The sequence below is a fragment of the Bos grunniens genome, chromosome 3, assembly GCF_055505025.1.
Source record: "Bos grunniens cultivar Pamir isolate PY7600 chromosome 3, Bosgru_T2T1.0, whole genome shotgun sequence".
Classification (NCBI taxonomy): Eukaryota; Metazoa; Chordata; class Mammalia; order Artiodactyla; family Bovidae; genus Bos; species Bos grunniens.
The window spans coordinates 40,909,513-40,936,245 of record NC_141167.1 but is presented as its reverse complement, the minus strand read 5'-3'; the positions used below and the strand labels follow the sequence as shown (position 1 = coordinate 40,936,245).

The 26,733-nt window shown below is 47.9% G+C and overlaps 1 protein-coding gene across 8 annotated transcripts in view; it reads left to right on the top strand.

Annotated features, from left to right (window-relative positions):
- JAK1 (Janus kinase 1) overlaps nucleotides 1-26,733 on the top strand; it is a 139,599-nt gene that overhangs the window by 110,168 nt on the left and 2,698 nt on the right. For all 8 annotated transcript variants that reach the window (XM_086390383.1, XM_086390376.1, XM_086390380.1 and 5 more), the window contains 13 exons: nucleotides 546-669; nucleotides 2,869-3,055; nucleotides 12,430-12,536; nucleotides 15,576-15,719; nucleotides 16,477-16,564; nucleotides 17,031-17,158; nucleotides 17,795-17,930; nucleotides 19,661-19,812; nucleotides 22,111-22,261; nucleotides 22,378-22,472; nucleotides 23,534-23,726; nucleotides 24,675-24,799; nucleotides 25,155-25,327. In XM_086390383.1, coding sequence (XP_086246509.1) covers nucleotides 546-669; nucleotides 2,869-3,055; nucleotides 12,430-12,536; nucleotides 15,576-15,719; nucleotides 16,477-16,564; nucleotides 17,031-17,158; nucleotides 17,795-17,930; nucleotides 19,661-19,812; nucleotides 22,111-22,261; nucleotides 22,378-22,472; nucleotides 23,534-23,726; nucleotides 24,675-24,799; nucleotides 25,155-25,327 — 1,803 coding nt within the window. The remainder of the gene's footprint in view (nucleotides 1-545; nucleotides 670-2,868; nucleotides 3,056-12,429; nucleotides 12,537-15,575; nucleotides 15,720-16,476; nucleotides 16,565-17,030; nucleotides 17,159-17,794; nucleotides 17,931-19,660; nucleotides 19,813-22,110; nucleotides 22,262-22,377; nucleotides 22,473-23,533; nucleotides 23,727-24,674; nucleotides 24,800-25,154; nucleotides 25,328-26,733) is intronic.

Below are 26,733 nucleotides of genomic sequence, written 5' to 3'. Positions count from 1 at the left end.
TGTTTTCTACTCACAGCCTTTCAGTTCTCGTTGATTTCTTTATTCAGTGTTTATTTCTCAGTTATTCATTTATCTATTGATAAGTGATATGATAAGCTGTTATGAGCCAGGCATGCTGTGGTTATTGTGGATACAGCAATGAACAGGACAGCCCCAAATTCCTGCTATCCTGAGGCTCACGTTCCAGTTGTGCAGCCTGGGATGGTGGTGGAGGGACCCCTACCACAGCATCGAGGCAGCTCCACGTCCCAGCCTTGGGGGAGCTCTTCTGGCCAGAGTGGAGACGGTGTGTGTGGGGAAGTCGGGGATGGGTGGGCTCAGGGCCTGGGGCAGTGGGCTGAGCCCCCTTCTTGACCTTGGAGACCTGGTCTGTTTTGAGGCTTCTCAGCACCTCAGCCTGCCTCACATCTTACACAGGAGAGGATAGGACCCAGGCCAGGTAATACGAGGGGACAGCAGGCTTGAGGCCTCTGAGGGTGTGGGTGTCCGTGGGGCTTGGCGTGCTTCTGTTTGGTGTGAGCTCCCTCTCTGCCTCTCTCTCCTAGCACGGAGTATGCCATCAATAAGCTGCGGCAGGAGGGGAGCGAGGAGGGGATGTACGTGCTGCGGTGGAGCTGCACCGACTTTGACAACATCCTCATGACCGTCACCTGCTTCGAAAAGTCTGAGGTCAGCTTGGGGGCTAGCTCGGGCCGCGTGCAGCCCACCCAGGAGCTTGCGTGGTGAGGGGCGGGAGTCAGAGGCCTGGGCCCCTGAGGAGCCCCCGCAGTTCTGACGCGGGCCGCCTGCTCTCCCAGCGGAGCCCACTTGCAGGCAGTCGACCCTTTGGTCCTCAAGACCCTTTGTTTCTTCCTTCAGGGGACCCACAGCAGGGTTCTCTGTGCTCTGGAAGGTGGAATGTGGCCAGAAAACGAGCTCACACAAAGCACCCAGGGGCTTAAAGTGGTTTATTTTATACTCGGCTCTATCACAGACCCGAGCTCCGTCTGTCTGTGGCCTTCACTGGTACAAACCAGCACCAATAAGACCTATTGGAAACCTGACCTAACACAGTTTTCCCCAGATGGAAGCTGCAGGCATTTTACCAAATTGCTGTCCTGCATTTTAACAAGATTTCTGTTAATGACTCAGGTGTGGTTGGAAGCTGGGAATGATGTGAGAGAAATCCTAATATTTTGGCTCAGGTAGAAGCTGAATTCCTGACTTGGCCTCACTAAACCACAGTGCTTTGTGATTCATGTAATTTTTTAAAAAATACAAGGAATGGACTACTTTAAAAGAGAGAGTTTTACAGAATTAGTCCACATAAATACACTGGTGTTGACTGGGTTCACCATGAGCTGTGAGAACTGAGGTGGGGGAGGGGCCAGCAAGGTGAGAGTCAGCGTATGTGTTACTGCAGGCCTCAGACATGGGAGGAAGAGTACAGGACAATCCCTGGGGCTGGAGTCAGTCAGGAGTGGGGGAGGAAGTGGTGGAAGGAACCCAGTGCTGCCAGAGTCCTGGGCGAAGTCTCGAGGGGCTGCTGCTCGCCTGGGGTGCTCCTGGATGCTGCGGCCTTGGGGCTGACACAGGTGCAGTGGCTCAACACCTGGCAGGCCTGTTGCCTTGGCAGGATTCCTTTCTTCTGCATTCAGTCAGTCTCTGGAGGAAGTTTTATGTTTTTACCAGGGATGGGAGCATGAGACGGCCCAGCCACCTTTGCAGGTGGAATTGACCTGGGCTGTACCGAGAATGTCAGTGATTCAGTCCCATTTTCAGGTTACCTGGGGAAATCTGGAATCAGAGATGGGGTCACTTCTACTGTTTGCTTCAGCTCAGCTGACATTGTGCTGAGCACTTTATCTGTATATTCTCATTTAAGCCTTACTATAGCCCTATAAGATAGGTTGCATTATCCCGTTGCACAGATGAAGAAACTGAGGCATCAAGATGTTAAAGATCTTGTCTTAGTTTACACCATAAGCAGATCTTTCTGGCCCTCATTCGAACCACTCAAATAGTGTTCTTTGTACAAAAGTTGTCATGAAGGAAAGCTTCTGTTGTACTTCCTCTCTGGGGCACCATGCAACCCGGAAACGAGACCAGACAACTGTCTCCCACGTCCCCACAGGTTCTTAGAAGAGCTCAGTTTGAGGGAGTCCTGGATACATTTTGCTGTAGTACTTATTTCATATGTAATAATATTTGCTAACCTCTATTGAGTACTTGCTGTGCTATGCTTAGTCGTGTCTGACTCTCTGCGATCCCATAGACTGTAGCCAGCCATGCTCCTTTTGTCCATGGGGATTCTCCAGGCAAGAATACTTGAGTCAATTGCCATGCCCTCCTCCAGAGGATCTTCCCAACCCAGGTCTCCCACATTGAAGGTGGATTCTTTACCTCTGAGCCACCAGGAAAGCCCCTATAAAGTGCTTACTTTTTTACATGCACCTTGCCATATAACCGTAGCCACAGTACTGAGGTCGGTGTTTTCATGGAGTTCATTTTAAGTGCCAAAGTGAAGTGATACTCTTGTGGAAATCATTGCTGTGTGAGACTGTTTCCTTGGTGTTATTAATAACTCCCATTTGTCAGCACCTTCTCCTGGATCTCCCTTATTACATATTATTTCTAATATTATTATTATTAGATAATATTATATATTATTAGATAATATTTACCTTTATTAGATATTATTTAATTTACATGTAATAAGCTTTTCATTTCTAAATAACTTTAGATTTACAGAAACGTTACAGAGATAGTATGGAGCTTCTGTTTGCCCTCCACCTGGCTTCTCCTATTGTTAACATCATACATACCCAGGAGAGGTTTGCCTGACCCCTTTTAAAACAAATTCTTTCTGATCATTTTCCTAAATGGCAGGTGCTGGGTATCCAGAAACAGTTCAAGAACTTTCAGATCGAGGTGCAGAAGGGCCGCTACAGCCTGCATGGCTCGGACCGCAGCTTCCCGAGCCTTGGGGACCTCATGAGCCACCTAAAGAAGCAGATCCTGCGCACGGACAACATCAGCTTCGTGCTGAAGCGCTGCTGCCAGCCCAAGCCCCGAGGTCAGTGCCTCCGAGCCAGAGGCAGGCTGCACCCCTCACCACGCTCCGAGCCCAGGCCAACTGAAAGGCATTGGGCGCGTTGAGGAAAGTGGTTCTTGCGCCACAACTTCTGGGTGTTTTTCATTGGGTTTTGTTACACGTCTGTCCCTGGTTCACATCCTATTCCTCGGGCGTCAGCATTTTCTGTAGAAAAGACATACACCTTTTCTCAGTGTCTCAGTTAAGCTGCAGAAAGAGGCATGTTTAGGATTAGTAAGCAAGAATTTTTTTTCTTCCTTTTGATAAAATGTCCTGAGAGTTCCCCTGTCAGTGGTTTATATGTCAGTCTGAGAAATGGTCCTGGCACATCTTCTGTGGGCCAAGGATTATGTTAGAGGCAGAGAAATGCACACGACGCAGTCCCTGTGCCCCAAGGGATTCCAGCCTAATACAAAAAAATGTTACAGATAAATGAGGCCACTGCAGCATATGATCATCAGCATAGTACACACACACATATTAAGCCCTGGGGTTGCAGAGGAGAGGACGGTCAAGATCCCTGAGTCACATGGTGTGGATGGCTACACAGAGGAGGTGCATCTTGAGCCAAGTGTTGGATAGTGAACAGTGCTGCCAGTTAGCTAAGGGAATTCCCAGCACGCATGTGCAGGGCAAAGCAGAAAGCAGATGTAGACACTGCAGAAAAGCAGTAGAGGGCTAAAGTGTTCGTGACATTGTACAGGAGACAGGGATCGAGACCATCCCCAAGAAAAAGAAATCCAAAAAGCAAAATGGCTGTCTGAGGAGGACTTACAAATAGCTGTGAAAAGAAGAGAAACAAAGAGCAAAGGAGAAAAGGAAAGATATACCCATTTGAATGCAGAGTTCCAAAGAAGTGAGGAGAGATAAGAAAGCCTTTCTCAGCAATCAGTGCAAAGAAATAGAGGAAAACAATAGAATGGAAAAGACTAGAGATCTGTTCAAGAAAATTAGAGATACTAAGGGAACATTTCATGCAAAGATGGGCTCGATAAAGGACAGAAATGGTATGGACCTAACAGAAGCAGAAGATATTAAGAAGAGGTGGCAAGAATATGCAGAAGAACTGTACAAAAAAGATCTTCACGACCGAGTTAATCATGATGGTGTGATCACTCACCTAGAGCCAGACATCCTGGAATGTGAAGTCAAGTGGGCCTTAGGAAGCATCACTACGAACAAAGCTAGTGGAGGTGATAGAATCCCAGTTGAGCTATTTCAAATCCTGAAAGATGATGCTGTGAAAGTGCTGCACTCAATTTGCCAGCAAATTTGGAAAAGTCAGCAGTGGCCACAGGACTGGAAAAGGTCAGTTTTCATTCCAATTCCAAAGAAAGGCAATGCCAAAGAATGTTCAAACTACCGCACAATTGTACTCATTTCACATGCTAGTAAAGTAATGCTCAAAATTCTCCAAGCCAGGCTTCAGCAATATGTGAACCATGAACTTTCAGGTGTTCAAGATAGATTTAGAAAAGGCAGAGGAACCAGAGATCAAATTGCCAACATCTGCTGGATCATGGAAAAAGCAAGAGAGTTCCAAAAAAACATCTATTTCTGCTTTATTGACTATGTCAAAGCCTTTGACTGTATGGATCACAATAAACTGTGGAGAATTCTGAAAGAGATGGGAATACCAGACCACCTGACCTGCCTCTTGAGAAACCTGTATGCAGGTCAGGAAGCAACAGTTAGAACTGAACATGGAACAACAGACTGGTTCCAAATAGGAAAAGGAGTCCGTCAAGGCTGTATATTGTCACCCTGCTTATTTAACTTCTATGCAGAGTGCATCATGAGAAACGCTGGGCTGGAAGAAACACAAGCTGGAATCAAGATTGCTGGGAGAAATATCAATAACTTCAGATATGCAGATAATACCACCCTTATGGCAGAAAGTGAAGAAGAACTAAAGAGCCTCTTGATGAAAGTGAAAGAGGAGAGTGAAAAAGTTGACTTAAAGCTCAACATTCAGAAAACTAAAATCATGGCATCTGGTCTCATCACTTCATGGCAAATAGATGGGGAAACAGTGGCTGACTTTATTTTTTGGGGCTCCAGAATCCCTGCAGATGGTGATTGCAGCCATGGAGTTGAAAGATGCTTACTCCTTGGAAGGAAAGTTATGATCAACCTAGATAGCATATTCAAAAGCAGAGATATTACTTTGTCAACAGAGGTCCGTCTAGTCAAGGCTATCGTTTTCCCAGTGGTCATGTATGGATGTGAGAGTTGGACTATAAAGAAAGCTAAGTGCTGAAGAATTGAAGCTTTTGAACTGTGGTGTTGGAGAAGACTCTTGAGAGTCCCTTGGACTGCAAGGAGATCCAACCAGTCCATTCTGAAGGAGATCAGTCCTGGGTGGTCATTGGAAGAACTGATGTTGAAGCTGAAACTGCAATACTTTGGCCACCTGATGCGAAGAGCTGACTCATTTGAAAAGACCCTGATGCTGGGAAAGATTGAGGGCAGGAGGAGAAGGGGACGACAGAGGATGAGATGGTTGGATGGCATCACCAACTCAACGGACACAAGTTAGGTAGGCTTCGGGAGTTGGTGATGGACAGGGAGGCCTGGCATGCTGCGGTTCATGGGGTTGCAGAGTCGGACACAAATGAGCAACTGAACTGAACTAAATACGTTCAGTGCACTTAGAAAGAAGGAAGGAGGAGGCGACTAGTGCAGACTCAGGATCATTGGAGGCTTTGTTTGCCACACCATGGAACTGGACTTTATTGTGCAGGCAGTGAGGAGTCACGGGTGGATCACGGAGTGAAATGGATAGAAGAGGTGAAGAACTCGGCCACTTTTATTATTAATTTTTGTTGTGGTAAACTTGCTTTACAATGCTGTATTAGCTTCTGCATAGCAAAATGGACCAGTCACACGTATACATATATCCCCTTGCTCTTTTTTTTTGAAATTGAATTATTGTTGATTTACAATGTTACATTTCTGATGTACAGCAAAGTGATTCACATATCTGTATATTTTTTCAGATTCTTTTCCATTATAGTTTATTACAAGCTGCTTAATATAGTGCCATGTGTATACAGTAGGACTTTGTTTACGTATTTTTATATATAGTAGTTTGTATCTGCTAATTTCAAATTCCTAATTTATCCTGACGTGCACTCCATTTCCTTTTTGGTAAGGATAAGTTTGTTTTCTGTGTTTGTGAGTCTGTTTCTGTTTTAGAAATAAGTTCATTCCATATGTAAGTGATCATACGGTTTTGTCTTTCTCTGTCTGACTTACTTCACTTAGTCTGATAATCTCCGGGTCCATCCATGTTGCTGCAAATGGCATCATTTCATACTTTTTATGATTGAATAATGTTCCATTGTGTGTGTGTGTCAGACATGCATTGTGTGTGTGTGTATATATTTCTGTGTGTCTCTCTATACTGCACATCTTTATCCATTCATCTGTCAGTGGACGTTTAGGTTGTTTCCATGTTTTACTGAGATATGTTCCCTCTCTATCCATTTTGAATGGATGTTTAATTTTATCAAATGCTTTTTCTGCATCTATTGAGATGATCATGTGGTTTGTCTTTTCTTTTGTTGATGTGGTGTATCACATAGATTGATTTGTGTTTGTTGAACCATTTTTGTGACCCTGAGATGAATCTATCTCAGTCATGGTGTGTGATCCTCTTTATGTGTTGCTGAATTACATTTGCTAGTATTTTATTGAGGAGTTTTGCGTCTGTATTCATTAGAGATATGGGCCTATAATTTCCTTTCTTGCTGTTGTCTTTGTCTGGTTTTAGTATCAGGAAGATGGTGGCTTCATAAAACGAATTTGGGAGTGTTCCTTCCTCTTGAGTCTTTTGAAAGAGTTTGAGAAGGATCGATGTAAGTTTTTCTTTGTATGTTTGGTAGCATTCCCCAGTGATTGCTCTTTTTTAAGCACCATAGACAGTGTCATTGATGTCCTGCTGGTAGATTCATCACCTCTTAGAATGTGAGAACTGGAAGGTCACGTACGGTCACTTGATCAGTGTCCTGTCTGATAGGAGAGAAAACAGATCTGGAGATGTGAAGTGGGTCTCATTAAAGGCCAGGGTCAAAGGGGTTTTGAGTGCCTGGTCTATCTCCAGTGCCAGATCCCTTGAGTACCAATTATTTTGATGTTTCTCTGCCACACAGTACTGGCCTGCATACGTCAGATTCCTTTCTTAGGAGGAGTCAGGCCTTAAGGAAAGGGCAGCACAGTTGTTCCTGAGGACCCAGCAAGTGTAGTCAAAGACACTCTCAGTTCGGTTCAGTTGCTCAGTCGTGTACAAATGTTTGTGACCCCTTGGACTGCAGTACTCCAGGCTTCCCTGTTCATCACCAACTCCCAGAGCCTACTCAAACTCAGGTCCATCGCATCAGTGATGCCATCCAACCATCTCATCCTCTATCGTCCTCTTCTCCTCCCGCCTTTAATCTTTCCCAGCAACAGGGTCTTTTCCAGTGAGACAGTTCTTCACATCAGGTGGCCAAAGTATTGGAGTTTCAGCTTTAGCATCAGTCCTTCCAATGAATATTCAGAACTGATTTCCTTTAGGATGGACTGGTTGGATCTCCTTGCAGTCCAAGGGACTCTCAAGAGTCTTCTCCAACACCACAGTTCAGAAGCATCAATACTTCAGCGCTCAGCTTTCTTTATAGTCCAACTCTCCCATCCATATATGACCACTGGAAAAACCATAGCTTTGACTAGAAGGACCTTTGTTGGTCAAATGTCTCTGCTTTTAAATATGCTGTCTAGGTTGGTCATAGCTTTTCTTCCAAGGAGTAAGCATCTTTTAATTTCATGGCTGTAGTCATCATCTGCAGTGATTTTGGAGCCCCCCCAAAATAAAATCAGCCACTGTTTCCCCATCTATTTGCCATGAAGTGATGGGACTGGATGCCATGATTTTAGTTTTCTGAGTGTTGAGTTTTAAGCCAACTTTTTCACTCTCCTCTTTTACTTTCATCAAGAGGCTCTTTAGTTCTTCTTCACTTTCTGCCATGAGGATGGTATCATTTGTGTATCTGTAGTTATTGATATTTCTCCTAACAATCTTGATTCCGGCTTGTGCTTCTTCCAGCCCAGCGTTTCTCATGATGTACTCTGCATATAAGTTAAATAAGCAGAGTGGCAATATACAGCCTTGACGTACTCCTTACCTGATTTGGAACCAGTTTGTTGTTCCATGTCCAGTTCTGTTACTTCTTGACCTGCATACAGATTTTCTCAAGAGGCAGGTAAGGTGATCTGGTATTCCCATCTTTTTCAGAATTTTCCATAGTTTATTGTGATCCACACCTTCAAAGGCTTTGGCATAGTCAGTAAAGCAGAAGTAGATGTTTTTCTGGAACTCTCTTGCTTTTTCGATGATCCAGCAGGTGTTGACAATTTGATCTCTGGTTCCTCTGCCTTTTCTAAATCCAGCTTGAACATCTGGAAGTTCACAGTTCACATACTGTTGAAGCCTGGCTTGGAGAATTTTGAGCATTACTTTACTAGCGTGTGAGATGAGTGCAATTGTGCAGTAGTTTGAGCATTCTTTGGCATTGCCTTTCTTTGGGATTGGAATGAAAACCAACCTTTTCCAGTCCTGTGGCCACTGCTGAGTTTTCCAGATTTGCTTGCATATTGACTGTAGCACTTTAACAACATCATCTTTTAGGATTTTAAATATCTTAACTGGAATTCCATCACCTTCACTAGCTTTGTTGGCAGTGATGCCTCCTAAGGCCCACTTGACTTCGCATTTCAGGATGTCTGGCTCTAGGTCACTGATCACACCATCACGGTTATCTGGGTCATGAAGATCTTTTTTGTATAGTTCTTCTGTGTATTCCTGCCATCTCTTCTTAATATCTTCTGCTTCTGCTTATTCCATACTATTTCTGTCCTTTATTGTGCTCATCTTTGCATGGAATGTTCCTTTGGTATCTCTGATTTTCTTGAAGAGATCTCTAGTCTGTCTGTTAACAGAGTGTGTCTGTGAGTCTTTCTGTGCATGGTGGGCAGAGGAAGCAACACCAGCACAAAAAGGGGCCTGGGTGCTTGATGTTTGAATCGCTTTTTGGTCTCCTAGCAAGGCACTGTCATTGAACTCAGTGAAAGAGGAAGGACTTGTGTGCTTGTTGATCAGATAGGGTTTCCTGCCAGCCTGGGGGTGTAACTTGCAGCCTTTGTTTTTGTGCTTCAAGATACTCTGCAAAGGTAAAAACACATCTGCCACTTGACTGTGAGACCTCAGGGTGGACTCTAACCTTAGAGCCCAGGAACCCTATTCACTCGCATAATCTCTCCTTCCAGATATGAGAGGCCCTTTTCGCTTTAGTGGGTTCAGGGATTAGAGGGTTCAGGCTGAGGCTGAGGAAATGGAGCACTGCAGGCCCGGGAGGCAAGGTGGCGGCAGGCTGGAGACGGGCATGTGGTTTCTCTGCTGGAATTTGCTGGGAGGCCTCTGGTGCGGCTGCCACCTTGCTGGAGACTGGCGGCTGCGGCGGGAGAAGCACAGGAACAGGGCTGAACCCTCCTCACGGCTTCTGCTGAGGCTTCTGGAGCACTGAGCTGAATGTGATGCTCAGTGTTTGTCTCTCCACTTGATTATAAACTCTTAAGACAGGATCTGGGTCTCACCACGATGATTCATGGGAGAGGCAGCCCCCAGCACAGAATGGGCGCTCCCTCATGTCGAGTGAATAGTTACAGCAGGAGCCACCACATTGGTGTGTACCTACTAGTCCCAAGCAGTTTATCTGCATTTTTAAGTTAGTTCTTTGTAGCTATTATAAATATGAGGAAATTGAGAATCAGAAATATTCACTAACTTGTTCAGAATCACACAACTGTTTGTATCCCTAGTGGTTACACTGAGAGTAGCAGTTAAAAAAAAAAAAGTAGCAGTAAATAATAATGGTGATGATAATGGCTGCTGTCATCTATTATCACATGAGTAATTCTTAAGTTTGCCAGCCACCCATTGAGGTTCTTTCATGGTTTAAGTTGTTTAATCTTCATAATGATCTGTAGTATGTTGCTATCCATTATACTTACTCAAGATTGCTTCGATAGTTAGAGGAGGCATGGGAATTTGAACTCATGTTTTCCGACTCCAACCACAGTGCTCTTTCCCCTGTATCACACCCTCTGCAGAGTTACAAGTGCAGTTACCAGCCCGAGACTCTGGGGTGAGGGTCAGTTCTCCTGACCTTTGGGGGTGGGTGCTGTGGGGGGTAGAGCGAGACTATGCGTATGTGGGTGGCTTTTCCACGTATGCCCTCAGAAGCCTCGTCTTCCCTCTGCCACCTGCAAATTAGAGAAGTGGCGCAATTGTGAAAACTGAGGAGAGTGTCATTTTGAGTTTCTCAGCGCCTCAGCCCTTCTGAGCACTGGCTTCCGATGGCCAGAGCCCAGCCTGGGTTTCACACTTCAATGCACCCAAGAAACTTCATGGAATAAATAAAATCAGGCGGCCCCTCAGAATGAGTGTGATAGTCAAGAAAGTCTACTTCTCTTGCGCCTTGCCCAGTGCTGCTGTCCCTCTCCAAGTCTGAGGGTGACCGTGTTAAGAGATGGGGAACTACTGACCAGTCACCACTGATTCTCTCATGTTCTCATCCGTGCAGTCAAATCTTGGAGCTTGATTTCTACACGGTTCAGCTCTGACACTGAGGACTTAGCAGATCATTGCCAAAGCTCCAGGAATCAGGTGGTGCAACACAGATGAAGGTGCTGACCGATGTGACACCGTTCATAGTCACAGGGGCTGCCAGTTACGGGGCAGTCACCTCCCACCAGGCATTGACCCTCCACGAGCATCATCTCGTTTATCCCTCACAGCACCCCAGTGAGGAGCATAACTGTGTCCCCCATTTTTGTAGTGGGGAAACAGGTTCATGGACGTTTACCAGCTTTCCCCACTCTTGATCCCAGTTCCATGTTCTCTGAAGTGGCCCACAAATGGCCCCTGTTCCCACTCTCTTCTCTGATTTCCTCAGTGGCCCTACTGCCTACACCCTTCCCTTGGGCACCACTCAGGTGGCCCTTTCTTCATGTCTTTTCTCCAGAGTTGCCTGCTTGAAGCTGATTTTTCCCAGGTAACTGGGGTTAGAGTCAGGATAACAGAATGGAGGAGAGTCTGAAAACGGGGTACTCAAGGTATGATAACGGGGGAGCCTGTATCTGAACAAGCTTTTGGCTCCCAGATTTGTACCCCCTTCCACTAGGGCCAGGCATGCTGTGGAGGCAAGAGACTGGAGCCAGCCCTGAATGCAGCATGAATCCAGAGCCTGACCTTGGGCAAATGATTTAATAGCTCTGAATCTGTTTTCTGATCTATAAGGGGATAAGAATACTATATATCTCATAGGATTGTCATAAGGGAAGGAGCTAATGTGTATAAAACTCCGTAGGACAGTGGCTGGCACAGAGAAGGTAGTCAGAAAGTGTGAGCTGAAAAAAACAAAAGAAAATAACAAATCCTGCCTGGCAGGATAGAGGATTTGAGTCACTTGGCCCATTGCTTAAGGACAGTGGATGAATACTCTGGTGACTGGTCCGATCTGGAAGGTGCTTTCTTCCCTCACGATAACCTTGGAACTCAGAGTGGCTCCATGGTGGGACGGCGACTTGCATGCCACCTGTGCTCACCCTGACTTAGCAGATTTTATAAGGGGTCTAGTTTGTTATTTGAATCAGTAGAATCTGGGGGATGGTCTGCTTGAAATCTGAACATTGAGCCAGCAGTTCATTAAATGCCTCCTTGTTGTCGGCACTGCTAGGAACTAGAAAGCCTCTGGCACAGCCTTCTTTTTTGGGTCACCCACCCTGTTCTTCACGGAACCTGGGGTTTTAACCCTCCCATTTTGGTTCCTGTCACTTCTGGTGTGCTTCCTTTGTCCTCAGTTCTCATCCTTCAGCCCACACTCTGTTCTTCATTCATATGTTTAACAAGTATTTATTGAGTGCCTACTGTGTACCAGGCTGTGAAGGCAGAGCAGGAAATAATACAGACACAGGCCCTACCTTATAGAGTTTCTGTTCTCAGCTTCTAACATTTCATTTCCTCCCCTGACTTCTCTTACCAGTACAGATCCTGCTGTGTCAACCCCGGAGTGCCTGCCCTTTAAGAGTAGTGGCACAGATTTTGATTGATTATTTGATTCATATTGGCTCTGTTATTAGCCTTGCTGATGAGCTCCTGGAGGGCAGGAATCAAGTACTTAGTAAATATTTGTTGAGTGACGGAGCCAACAAGTGCCCATGTATGTGTTGAGCAAGCCCATGGCCGAGGAGATGTTGGCAACTGGGACCTTAGACCTTCATTGCTCCACTCAGACTTCTCTTTCTTTCTTCCATAGAAATCTCCAATCTGCTGGTGGCCACCAAGAAAGCCCAGGAGTGGCAGCCTGTCTACACCATGAGCCAGCTGAGTTTCGATCGAATCCTCAAGAAAGATATTACGCAAGTGAGTCATTGCTGCCATTCCTGGGAACAGACCTGGCCCTGCCTCCTCACAGTGGAGAAGCCTGGGGAACCTGGGGAGAACAAAGTCATGTTTGCAGAGATCCTGATGAACAAGGGGACTTCCCTTTCATAGGTGAAGCTGGTCAGCCAGCAGGTGCCCTGCTGTCCACCCAGCCTTGCTGATGCACCCTAGACTCTCTCCTTGAAGGACCTGGCTTAGTCAATTTTTGAATGGTTATCGAGGGCTACAGAGACCTTCCATTCCCGGTTCCTGTAGTTGTAGGGACCAGCCCTAGAAGTAGTTGGAGAATTTGGTGGGCATGTTGACAGATCTCCATAGGGGATTATAGGCTGATGACTCTCATGGCCCCAAAACATGCTTTGTGACAAGGCGCTTCTGAATTTCAGTCCTGGGCTTTCTGATGACATTTCCAGACAGAACAAAGCTGAGGGCGCACAGAGCACAGTGAGGGAGCAGGAGACACACAGTTCAGACCTGAAGGAGAGAGCTGTGCCCAGAAACTGACACCTCAGACCAGGGTTCTAGCCTCCGGAGGGCTGTGGCCCAGTGTCTGCAGGCTTGGGCAGGCCCAGTTTTCCTCGTAGCTGCCCTTGGGCCTTGTAGGGTATGAGGTCCAGGGAACCCCCACTTTCTGTTATGTACCCCCCACCTAAGCCCCCTGACACAGGGGGAGACTAAGCCAGTGTGCCAGCAGCCTGGGAGGGAAGGAAATCTGTGCAGGCCGCTTACTGCCCCAGAGAGGCTGCCCCATCTTGGAGGTGCTGGAGGGCGAGTCGTGGGCTCACTCGTTGAGGACCAGGCAAAGGGTAGCAGGCCTGAGGCTGGGTTGTTCATCTGCTTTTTGAAATCAGTTCCTGAAATGATTGAGGAGGTCTTGAGGGAGTGGAAGTCCACAGGGGCAAATGCCCTGCTTCACTATGTAAATGCTTTCCTGAGGGCAGATCTCACTGTTCTGTCCCTCAGGGTATCAGAGCTGTGTCCAGAGATGGGCAGCACCCCAGCCTCTTTTCTTCCTGGAACTTGACGTGTACCCAGGGTCTTCCTTCTCTTCTTCCCCTTGAGCCTCTGGGCCTCTGTGCCATCCTCTGTGCCTCCAGTGTTCATTTAGCCAAGAGTGACTGAGCACTTCCCTGTGCCAGGCATGACCGCCACCCTCAGCAGGCACACAGTCCGGTGGGGGAGGCAGATTCTTATCTATCCTGAGTAGATAATTAAACTATCAGGAGACAAGTCCCGAGTAGAGAGGTACGGCAGGGTGTGGGTCTGTCAAACGACCATGCTGCCTGGTCTTGGGACAGCAGTGGTGTCCTGGGGGAAGTGGCATCAAAGCAGAGCCCCAGAGGATGGACAAGCACTCAGCAAAGACAGGGCGCAGCGTGGGGGGAGGCTGGAGTGGGACACACAGTTGCTGTGGAATCCTTACCGCACAGTGCTGTGACTTGGCCCCCGGAATAAGCAACGCTTCTGGGGGAACAGTAATTATTCTGAAAGCATATGGCTTTTACAGGATGTTCTGGGAACACAACTTCCCATAAGCTTGATGAATCGCTTCATGACAGATGCAGCTTTAATGAATAGCCACAGGGCCTTGCCAGGATACAGTAGACAGGGCAGATGTACCACCATTCTGCTGTGACAGATGACAAACGGTGGCATTTGTGCAAATTAATATACCAAATTAACGATTGTGTACATTCTTAAGAGAGACAGAAATCAGCCTAGGGAGTCAGCCACAAAGCATCTTCTGCATTTAGAGGAGGTCCTAGAATAATACATATCAGTAGAATGATAGAACTCCCAGTTACACGTTTTGTGGGGTTAATATCATTAGCTTGACAATGCCTGAGTTTCGTGACTCACATTTGGATTCACTCCAAATAGTAAGAGTATTTAATTCAGAATTATTAAAACTTAATCTCTGTGTGTGTGTGTGTTAGTCACTCAGCCATGTCTGACTCTCTGCAACCCCATGGACTGCAGCCCGCCAGGCTCCTCTGTCCATGGAATTCTCCAGGCAAGAATACTGGAGTGGGTTGTCATTTCCTTCTGCAGGGGATCTTCCTGACCCAGGGATCGAACCTGGGTCTCCCACATTGCAGGTGGAGTCTAAGCTTAAGCCAAAAGGGCCTTAAAGACAGATCATTGTTTGTTGTATGTTCAGGGCCTTGAGCAGATGATCTCATTTAGTTCTCATGCTGCTGATTTGGTTTTATTACCTTTTCATATGCGGGGAAACTGAGGCCTGTCCCTCCTGAGTCTGCCTCTGCTATCAGTCACCTTCCTCTAGGGATTGCTAGGGCATGTGCATGTATAAATTGTACTGCTAGTTTGAAAGCATGCACACGTATACCTGTGCATCAGATAGATGGGTAGAGAATGAATAGGTGCGAGGGGGCGATTAGACAAAACACATCGGCCGACAGATTGACTTCTACTCACCGTGTGCCAGGAACTTTTCTACCTAATTCTTCATTTGATAATTAACACCAACCCTAGGAGACAGGTATACTGTTAACCTATTTACAGAAAACGGGTGCAGACTGAGTGTGATGAAAGCAAGTTCCCCAAAGGCCAATAAGTAGTAGGGCCAGGACTCACAAGCCTGTTCTCCTATTTCGCAGCCTGTGGGTGGAGGAACCTCCTGCGATGTCCTGCTCTGGAGGCCCAGGGTGGGGCCAGCATTGGTGGCTATTAAGGGCACCCTTGGAAGTTGTACGAAAGGTCACTGTTTATATTTTGGCCCCAGGCTGTTCCTGGAGGGAGATACAGCGGGTTGCTGTTCAGAGAATAAGAGGATTGTCTCCTGGGGCCCAGGAAGTGCCTCCGCTGTGTTGGGCCAGGTAGCTTTTTGTTTCCTCTGGAGGCCTGACAGGCCCAGGCCCCGAGAGATGTGAGCTGCTGGGGCCCCTTTGCTGTTGTCCCACCCGAGCAGTGTGTGTGTGTGCCCCCCAGAGGACTCAGACCGGCATCACTGCAGCCCCAGGGAGGGTCACGCTAACCTCCCACTTCCCCCTTCAGGGCGAGCACCTTGGGAGAGGCACGCGGACACACATCTACTCTGGGACCCTCACGGATTACAAGGATGACGAAGGGACTTCTGAAGAGAAGAGAATAAAAGTCATCCTGAAGGTCTTAGACCCCAGCCACAGGGACATTTCTCTGGCAAGTGTCACCCTCATCGCCCTCCCCCATCTGTGCAGCCAGTAGAGCACAGTGGGCTGAGAGGAACCCTTGCCCATTCTGGCCTTGTTTTCCAGTCAAGATTCCTTTCTTCAAATAGAATCTTGGGTTAACGCGGCATAGGAAGCAAGCGAGGGAGTACAGATATGGTGGTTTGAGCAGTCCCCCCACCTTGGCCTGTCCCTCCCTGTCTGTCCCACTCTCTCCTGTGTCCTCCTAGAGGTTCACGTGGCGGCCGTGGAGCCTTGGACACTAGCTGAGTGGTCTCAAAAGCCCTGATGCAGCCCAGGCTATCACCCAGAGTCTGGAAAAGTAAAGCCCAGAGGAGTCAAATGACTGACCCACGATTCCCACATCCTGTTAGAGACAAAGCCGAGTCTCGACAGACATCTGCTGCCTTGGTTTTCCTTTTATTCTAATATAGTGTCAAACGTTGTTACTTCGCAACCTTTGAAGGAAGCAGCAGTGGACATGAATATCCAATGAGGAAGTTGCTGCCAGCCTAGCCCACCAGCCCAGCACTGTGTCCTATGGGGTTTCTACCTAAGTCCTATGTCCCAGCCAGGTGACACTCACAGTAGAGGCTTGGCAGTGCCTCCGGGCAGTTGAGGCCAGGCCTTTGGACGAAGACAGTGGTGAGCTTCCCTGGGATCCACTGCCTTCCCTCTCAGCTGAGCCACTTTAGGGTCCGGTCAGTGGAGGCCTGCCCTTGACATGTCTTTGTCCTGTTCTCCCACAGGCCTTCTTTGAGGCAGCCAGCATGATGAGGCAGGTCTCCCACAAACACATCGTGTACCTCTATGGGGTTTGCGTCCGAGATGTGGAGAGTAAGTGTTTCTCTTTGGAAGGGGAGGGTGGTCCTAGCCGGGGAGCATGGCTGCTGTGAAGATGACTGGGAGCTGACATCTACTTCATGTTGCTCAGGCTTCTTGCTTTTCTTTTTGTAATCAAGGAATGCAAAGCGCTGAGCAGGTCACTTGCTTAAGCTAGTAGTGGACATGGAAGTAAATCTCATTTGTTTTTCATTGATTTCTTGAATGTTTACTTCTGGCCAGCTCTGGTTCCCACACTGGAAGTGGAGAGTGGGTGGGCTGAGTTCATTGCTCAGAGAGTCAGAGTAGAAGGAGCGTCAGGCAGGGCTTGAACCCAAGCCTGTCCGACGCTGAAGTACTGTGCCACTTGGACTGTCAAGCTGAGTACCAGTCAGTAAACCAGGCTCTGGTGAGGGAATCGGGGAGGGTGCTGTCCCAGATGGACGTCAGGTTGCAGATGTGGCCGTTTGTGTGTTTGTAGATATCATGGTGGAAGAGTTTGTGGAGGGGGGACCCCTGGACCTCTTCATGCACCGGAAAAGTGACGTCCTCACCACACCCTGGAAGTTTAAAGTTGCCAAACAGCTGGCCAGCGCCCTGAGTTACTTGGTAAGTATGTTCTGATGTCTGTCGTCTCAGCCAAGAACCAGAATTCCTAGTAGGGGAGGCAGGAGGGAGGTACTAACCAAGCAGACTGGAGGGCCCGGGCTGTGTGCCTTTATACAGGTGTGCCTGGTGATTAGTGAAAACCACCATCTTGGGCTGTTCTGTGTGCTTACGTATGGATCCTGCTTAGAGGGAAATTTTATCCCTTCAGAAGACTGACTTGGGTACTGCATTGTATGGTGAGAGTAGAAATATTACAGTACTTGCTGAATGAGTGAATGAATCTGTTGGGATCAGCAGTAGCTCACATTTATTGAGTGCTTACCATGCTTCAGCTGTGCATGTGTTTTTAGGCTCTCACCACTTTAATTCTCACAAAAGCCTTATGAAGCCTGCCCACCCACCACCCCCCTCCCCCGACCCTAGTCATCCCTGTCTCCCTGATGAGGGAAGTAGAGCAGAGGGATGTTATAGAACGTGCCCAAGTTGCACAGATCATCCATGGGAGCTCTTGGCTGCCCGGGTCTGGCTGAGGCTGGGGGAATGTGGGTTACGACCGGAGGGCTGGAAACAGGAGGGGGCTCGGGAAGGAGGGAGCACCACTGCCATTTCTGCTGAGTCAGCCTTTTCACTCCGCAGGAGGATAAAGACCTGGTCCACGGAAATGTGTGCACTAAAAACCTCCTTCTGGCCCGCGAGGGCATCGACAGTGAGTGCGGCCCCTTCATCAAGCTCAGTGACCCTGGCATCCCCATCACTGTGCTCTCCAGGCAAGGTGCGCTCCCCCTCCCTCCCATGTCCTCCCCACCCCTGCAGGCAGGTCCAGGCCAGCTGGGGAGGGGCTGGGCTGGGGTTCTCTCTCCTTTTAGAAAGCATACTTCTGCAAAAGGTGTCTGTTGCTCCTGCCCAGCCCTTGGGGGTGGAGGAGATGCTGTGCGGGGGAGGGTTGGTCTCTGACCTCAAGGAGCTGTCTGTGCAGTAGAAGAAACCACTTGGCCAAGACATATCTGGTCCTGGTGATGAAGGAGCTTGTTTGAGGTGTAGGGGTAGCACCTTGCTCAGAGGGAGGCTGTGGGTCCTGGGTGGTCAGAGGGGTGTCAGGAGGAATGGGCCCTGGGTCCTCCCTGTGTTCCTTTTGAAATCCCCTGTAGCGAGTGAGCAGTTTGGGGAGGTGCCTTAGCATTGCTGAGGCATCTTGTCTTTGAATGAGTCACCCTGAGCCGACAACTCCAGAGGAGTGGGCAGACCCGTCAGCTGAAACGCTGCGTGGCACCGCATAGTTCGTGCTCTGTCTCTAGGCCCACGTGGGGTCCCAGAGCGCCCCTGGGCCTGGTACCCCCCACTTGCCATGGCCTGTGGTCTTCAGCAGTGAGAGTTTTGCTCAGTCATTCAGTCAAGGAATGGACTGAGTTTAGAAGGAAACCAGGATGAAGGACAGGCCTCACAAATAAGACCCAAATCATCCACTCTTTGGAAGGGGAGCAGGGAGCATCCTTTGGCACCTTTTGACACTTACTGCCTGGCCATCGTCCAGCAGTCCTGAGACGGACCCAGCCCTGAACCTGTCGGGGGTCCTATTATCAGCAAGGGTCTGAGACACAGACACCGGTGACTCTAGAACAAGTAGAGAAGCCTGGGGATGCTGCAAGAGGGGCCAGTAAAATTCAGAGGAGAGAGACGACATCCGGGGGGCCCAGAGAGTGAATCAGCAAGGAGGTGGGTTTCATCTGGGCCTTATAGGCCAGTGAGGTGAGCCGGCAGCAAGGCGACGGTAGGCACACGGTCCTAGGGCCAGCCTGCACTTGTCTGTCAGGAGGAAGGACGTGAGAAGGCGGGAAGGAGGGCCACCAGGCCTGAGCATCACTGCCCAGCTCGGGAGTGGCTTCTTGCCTGTTTCCATCAGGGGCTGAGAGGCTGCTCCAGGAGGCCACTGAGCTCATTCAGGGCCATTTCTGTGGACGTGGCAGGGGGTCCAAACAGCTTATTGGCCTTGGTCAGCAGCTGGGTGCAAGAGATGTGTGACTTCTTTTGTTCTTTCTCAAATGAAAGAAAACCCACGTTAGAGAAGTGTGACATTGGATGGTGCAGAGTGTGGGGGGAAGGGGAGGTTAGCCTGTGCCCACTCTGCATGTGTTGGCCTCTTCTCCCTGGCCTTCCCTTTCTTAACCCTTTGTCCATGTGACCTCCTCCACTCGGGGGTGACTTGCTGTTTTTGAAGCCAAAGCTTCAGAAGATGGGCTCCCACCCCCTCCTGGGGAGTCTTTGTTAAACAGACACATCTGCAGGCCCTGTCTCAGACAGGTGCATCAGAAGGGCCAGGGCTGAGGGGCTGGAAAACTGCCCCTTTAACAAGCTTTCCACAGGCCCAGTCCAGCCACGGCCTACGTTTGGAAAACAGTGCTTGAAGGCATTTCTTTGTTAACTTCCAGTTCTTGCTGCAGTGGTGGTGATACACTCCCCAGGTATTGCAGACACTGATCTGTGAACGCCTCTTGGCTTTTCCAGAGTGCATAGAACGAATCCCCTGGATTGCTCCCGAGTGTGTTGAAGACTCCAAGAATCTGAGTGTGGCTGCTGACAAGTGGAGCTTTGGAACCACACTCTGGGAAATCTGCTACAATGGCGAGATCCCCTTGAAAGACAAGACGCTGATTGAGGTGAGCGCCTGCTTTCCAGTTGGGAGCTGAGTGAGGGCCCCTTGAACACACAGGGGCGTCTCAGGAATTATCAGGAAACCCCACACTGTGAGAGGAGACGGTCACGGGTTTGACTCTCCTCCACAGGCTTACTGGCTGTGTAACCTCACACGTTAGTTTCCTTGGGCCTGGATTCATCATCTATGAAATGGAGATAAAGAGTACCTACTTTGCAGGGTTGTTACGATGATTAATCAAATAATGCACGTAGAGTGCCAGGTATACAATATGAGCTCAGGAGCTGATTCTAGCATCTCAGGATTAACACACAAGTATTTATGAGTCCTGCCTGTGTACCAGGCATTGTCCTAAGTTGAAGCTAGGGGTTCACAATGAAAGAGACACAGGCCTTACCTGCCCGTAGTGACCTTAGGGTCTAGAAGGAGAATTGGGCTAAACTAGCAGTAAGGATCTGAAACCATCACCCAAAGAGCCATGCGTGTTGGGTAGGGTAGTGTCATTACTCTTGTTTTACAGGTCAGGTAACCAAGATGCAGGTGGCTCATGGCCTGGGTTATTCAGCTAGGATGCACAACTTCAAGGCTAACTCTTGCTTGTTCACTTGCAGAGAGCTAGTAGAGCTTTCTAACTCTAAAGGGATACTGCAGTAGCAGTTACAGTGAAGGACCACTGATCCCCACTCACTGATTTGCTTTCTGGAATGCGCCTTGTGTGTTTAGCGGGGCAGGCGTCACTTGTAGCTGGGAGGGAATGATCCAAGTCCAGGGGAAGGTGGCATTTCAGACGTCTACAGGAAGCAGTAAGTGGTTCCATTTGCCTGGAGTGTGGAGAGGAGTGACAGGTGAACAGGTGGGAAGGGTTGTGTGAGGTTAGGTTTCTAGAGGCCCTAAATGCCCGGTGAAGGGCTTGGAGACCCGGTGAAGGGCTTGGAGGCCGCGCCGGCATGGCGCGCTTAGACGGTAGTTAGATGGACAGGCTGAGGAGAGGGCAGGGCACTGAGTCCCCTGCGGTGCTCAATGGTGAGAGCCTGAGCCAGGAAGTGGCAGTGGGGATTCAGTGTGGAGGGTGCGCTTGGAGGAGATACCAAAGAGGCTAAAGAACCTCTAACCTGTTAATCTTCTGACAGATGAACGTGGTGCAAGACTTGGGCAAGAGGAATTAAGCTAAAACCCATGGAGAAATCAGCACCTCTGTAGATCTGCTATTTGGAATTTTCAGGCAGGACTTTTGGGAGTAATTTTAACTTCCTTGGAAACAAAACGGCATACCATTTGCTGTCAGTATGTTTGAGCACCTTGTGTTTACCCGGGGCTGAGTAGAATATGGAGACAGGGTAAGCAAAGGTCTGCACTGGAGCCTAGAAGAGTGAGCAATACTCCAAGGCAGGGGCAGCCCTCAGCTCCCTCATTCTCTTGCTTTTCCTCCTCTCCTCTGGAGCCTAACTCCCCACCCCTACAGCAGGGTCCACAGGGACCACAAGAGAAACCAGTACCCTTGAGATTCAGCGACAGACCAGAGTCTGGGGCGTAGTGAATTTACTGAATTTTTTTAATGATTTAAATAAATCAATCATTTGTTTCAGAATTTTAAAGTAACCACTTGATGAGAATTTGGGAAATAGAGAAAACTAGTTTTAAAAAAGAAAATATTAATCACTATATTCCAGTCACCCTTGACTAATATTTAACACTTTGGCATATTGTCTTCCTGTCTGTTTTTATCAGTTTAAACAAAATTGGGACCATGCTGAATTGTTTCACTTAATGTAATATCCTATATGATTAAATTGATTTAAGAGTTCATTGTTTCATTAAATTCTAATTTACTTAATTTAACTAAAATTAGATACTTGGCCTTGAGGTTGTTTTCATATTTGTAATGTTCTGTTTAATTTTGCAGGGAATATCTTTAAATATAAATCTTTGTTTATATCTGACTTATTTGTGAGTCATTCCGTAGTTGCAATTAATGAGTCAAAGAGTTTGAAGAATCTGAAGATTTCTACACATGTTGCCAAGTCATATTCCAGAAGGTTGCATGACTTTGCAGGAATACAGCTTATTTGGGACTGGGTAGGATATACTGCGTATTTTCCTTGAATTCAGACTATTTTTGTATCAGGAGATTTTCCACAGCTGTGAAAAAAGGCAACAGCAGCACTCACATTTATGAAGTCTACCCTTAAGCAGAGCTGTTGGGAATTAAATTAGGGATTGTTAGGTAACTCTTTCTGACCTGGGGTTAAAAGGTTTGTGGGTGGTTCCTTTGGTTTCTTCAACATGGTCCTCTTCTTTGCAGAAAGAGAGATTCTATGAAAGCCGGTGCAGGCCAGTGACCCCATCTTGTAAGGAGCTAGCTGACTTGATGACCCGCTGCATGAACTACGACCCCAACCAGAGACCCTTCTTCCGAGCCATCATGAGAGACATCAATAAGCTGGAGGAGCAGAGTAAGACTGCCTTAAGTTGTTTAACCAAGACCAGCCAGGGCCCGGGGGAGGGGGTGACAACTTGAAGCCTGGAGGGGCATTCACTCTTTTTTAACATGTTTTCTCTCTTCTGTTAGATCCAGACATTGTATCAGAAAAAAAGCCAACAACTGAAGTGGATCCCACACATTTTGAAAAGCGGTTCTTAAAGAGGATCCGTGACTTGGGAGAGGCAAGTTTCACTCCTGACCATTCACCTCTCTGGACATCTAGAGCCATTCTCCATTCTCTCTCGTTTCAGGTCAAAGTTTATAAGAGGAAGCATCTTCCAGTGTTTTCTCAGGGATTGTGTGTTTCTCCATCTGACAAAGAGTGGCAGCATGCACATGCCTGCCTGTTCATGCACACAGGACATTAGCACCCTCAGGAGCTGCCGCTGTCCCTTTTTTTTTAATAAGGGACAGAGAATATAAAGGGAGAGGCCTAGGGGATGGGTATAGATATGGTAGAAATAGAACAATCGCTGCCTCTGACTTTTTTTGGGAATATGTATCCTGTGAGGCTGCTTAAATGAACGGTGGATTTACCTCACAGAACACTGAAATAGAATGCTAGCTTTTCTTCAGGACCTTGAATGGCAGTTCCCTAACAGTAAATGTGACTAGAGAAGCTACTGGATTTGCATCTTCATACAGATTTCCTGTAGTTTATAAAGACTGTCCCATCTCGGGTGCCCTGTGCAAGGCCGGGTGCTGGCACTCTGCAGGCACAGTGGTCCCGCTTCCTCACAGCATCCCTGGGTTTACCACCAGTGTGTACACGAGCACCTCTGGAGCCACTCGGAAGACTGGGTAACCAGGCCTACCTCACCAGTAGGTGGCTTAGCTGGGCTCTAATCCCCATCTTCTGAAGACTCACGCCTTGCCTTTTGTAGCCACATTGTGATGCCTCCTGTAGCGTGGACCCAGGGCTGTCAAAGAATGCCATGGTTGCACCACCTGACACTTCATTTCCTTGTGAGTTACACGTTCACGGAAACTAGGATTGATGTGTCGGTTCACCAGTCACCAGAGCCTTTTCTTGTCTTAGCGCAATAACAGAAGAAGGGATGGCATGTTAGCTAAGGGGGGAAGGGCACAGGGAGTAGGAAGAGACCAGGTTAGAGCTTGTTACCTGCGGGTCAGGCAGTGTGTGCCCTCCCCGGCCTTCAGAGGAACAAGCCTCATCTTTGAGTGTGTCCTGCTGACCCAGGCTGGGGCCTCTCTGATCAAGCATGTGCATCTTTCCCTCCAGGGCCACTTTGGGAAGGTCGAGCTCTGCAGGTATGACCCTGAGGGGGACAATACAGGGGAGCAAGTGGCTGTCAAATCCCTGAAGCCCGAGAGTGGAGGGAACCACATCGCTGATCTGAAGAAGGAGATTGAAATCTTAAGAAATCTTTATCATGAGAACATTGTGAAGTATAAAGGCATCTGCACAGAAGATGGTATGTTATGCAAAATGTGGTTTGTTTAAAGACTAAACGGCTGTCTGGGGTCACATAAAGGCTAGTGCCGAGCAGGCCATGCCCTCAGCCTCATCTGGGCTGCCTGAGTGCTAGCTGATAACCGCCAGAGCTCTAGGACTTGCAAGCCATACGCACTGTCAGATCCCTCAGCAGCTGCAGAGCTTCCGAGAAGACTACCCAGCCTCCCTCCTAGGCAGGGATGATTCCAGCATTGTTTCTTTAGGTGGCTACTACACGCACACTGGGGATTAGATTTCCCCTGTCCCAATACTCAGCACACTAGGCCAGTTGAAACTGACACCCACTCCTCTCCTTTATCTGCTTTTCTGACCCAACATTAGGCAGGGCATGTAGTTTTCTGGTTGTCTAAATCAAAGTGGCAAGTAGTGTTTACTAGTGAATGTATCTTTGTACAAGCCACTACAGCACTCGTGTTATTGTACTTGAAAATTTGTGGTGAAAATGATGTGGCTCATGATTTTTTAAAATCATTTGCCGAGTGCTTTGCAGAACACAACGTTGTCTGAGTGAATGGTGACAACCCTGGGGTAGGTACCCTGGTCACTCCTGAGGATCCCAAGTTTCTGGAACCTCTGGGATTAAGCAGAGGTTAACCTGTGGTTGCCTGTGGTTTCAGGGTCGATGCTGAAGTCAGTTCAGGTCCTCTGTCTCCAGATCCTGTGCCCTGTACTCTTCCTTCATTTGACTGCCTTGTACTGATGGGTTAGATTGAGGGCAGGAGGAGAGGGCGACAGAGGGTGAGATGGTTGGATGGCAGCACTGATTCAGTGGACATGAACTTGGACAAACTCTGGGAGATAGTGAGGGGCAGGGAAGCCTGACACGCTGCAGTCCATGGGGATGTGAAGAGTTGGACACGAGTTGGTGACTGAACAACAACTGATGGGTTTTTTCCCCCCTAAACAGGTGGAAATGGTATTAAGCTCATCATGGAGTTTCTGCCTTCAGGGAGCCTTAAGGAATATCTTCCAAAGAATAAGAACAAAATTAACCTCAAACAGCAATTAAAATATGCCGTTCAGATTTGTAAGGTAAAAAGAGAAAAAAGAAAAAACCTGGTAAAAATTTAAAAATCAGGCAGTCTGTCCTGAGTAATTGGTTTGTAATTAGGCTATAAGTGGGAAACTTTCTGATAATTATACTGAGTTTGTTTTGTTCTGCTTGATGTGGACTGAAATTAGCCTCTACTAAGAAAGTGATGGTTTCTTTAAATCTGTATTTCTTTGAATCAGATTGGTCTTACTATTTTTGCGTAAAAGTGAAAACAAACAAAGTGCTACCTGAATGAAATGACACTTGTATCTCTGTGTGTGTTACAAAGCGGCAGAGACAAAATCCCGCCTGATTTGCTCTCACAGCGCACTCTGCCTTGCTTCTCTCCCACAGGGGATGGACTATCTGGGTTCTCGGCAGTACGTTCACCGGGACTTAGCAGCAAGAAACGTCCTCGTGGAGAGTGAGCACCAGGTGAAAATCGGGGACTTCGGTCTCACCAAAGCCATCGAAACTGATAAGGAGTACTACACAGTCAAGGACGACCGCGACAGCCCTGTGTTTTGGTAACTGAATCAAACAGATTTCCTCAGCGCTTCAAAGGGCTTCCACTGCTCTGACAGGTCCTTTTGAGACATGTTAAATTCTTTTATTAGTCCAGATTAGAAAGGACTTAGATCATTTGGAATTGACTAATTTTTGCCTTCAAGAAACAGCTCTTAAGCTGTTTCACTGAAAGCCAGTGTCTGAGTTTCAAAGACAACATCTTCCAACGAAGAAACCTAACAGCAGTCAGTATCTCTGTCTTCCCTTGAGAAGGCATTCCTCTGACAGTTCTTAAAACTGTTAGCAGCCAGAGTAGTCACAGCCATGCAGAGGAAGCCTGGAGGGCAAGTATGAGTTGACGAGGAGGCTTTGGCAGATTCAGGGAGAACTCAGAGCAGAGGAAAATCCATGGGAGGTCCTGGTTGGAAGGCCGCACCCTGACTTGGACCCCTCTCAGTCTGGAACAGTGTCCACGGGGGAAGCTGCTAAGCCTGCACTCTGCCCTGTCCTGTAGAACTGACCAGCACTGTGGTGCATCCTACATGGGCGAGCTGGGTCTCTCCCACCCAAGGACGCCAAACCTCCATTTATTCATTGCATATTCAGTGGATACATGAATTCATTTATTCAAAGGACTACCTAGGAGCCCTGCTTGGTGCCAGGTACTAGAGATTCGAGGGTAAATAAGATGAGCGAGTTTAGACTTTAATGGGTGAGGCAGCTAGTTTCATGGTGCCATAATCATAGAAGTGTTCGGGCTTGGTTTTTCTGGAAGTTCTGTTAGGCTAAGTCCTTAAAAGATTCCTGGAGGGTTGTAAAGATGGGTAGAAGGAGGCATGTGTGTGTTGGCAAGAGTGAGATAGAGTAGTGGCTGTCCCAGGAACTGGAATCAGCTCGACGTGCCTGGATGATAAAAGGTCTCTGCAGTTGCTAAGGCAATGCCCTAGACACTTGAGTTTTGGAGCTGGGGTTTTGGGGTGCTGTTAGAAGGATTAAGGATGGGGCTTCTGTTTAAAAAGATCACTATGGAAAAAATAAATAAATAAAAAGATCACTATGGGAAGGAGAGGAGCAAGATTGAAGCCGGGAGTCTGATTTGGCGAGGGGCACTGACGGCATGAACTAGGGCTGTGATTTGGACAGTGATGGTGGGGTTTAGGAGCAGTGAGTAGGTTTGAGAAGTATTTCTGAGACCGGATATGGGAATATCTCAATTTCTGGCTCAGGCAATGGGTAACAGTCACCAAAGCAGCAGATACTGTAAGAGGACTGGGCAGTTAGGTCACTACTCACTCACTGTGACCTTGCAGGCAGATAAAATCTGGGCCTGTGGTCATCGCCTCCTCCCACACCCCTCCCCAGGGAGAGCCTGTGCTGTGTGAACTGAGGGCCCACAGGGATACTGTTCACGCCAGGTGTGCACCGG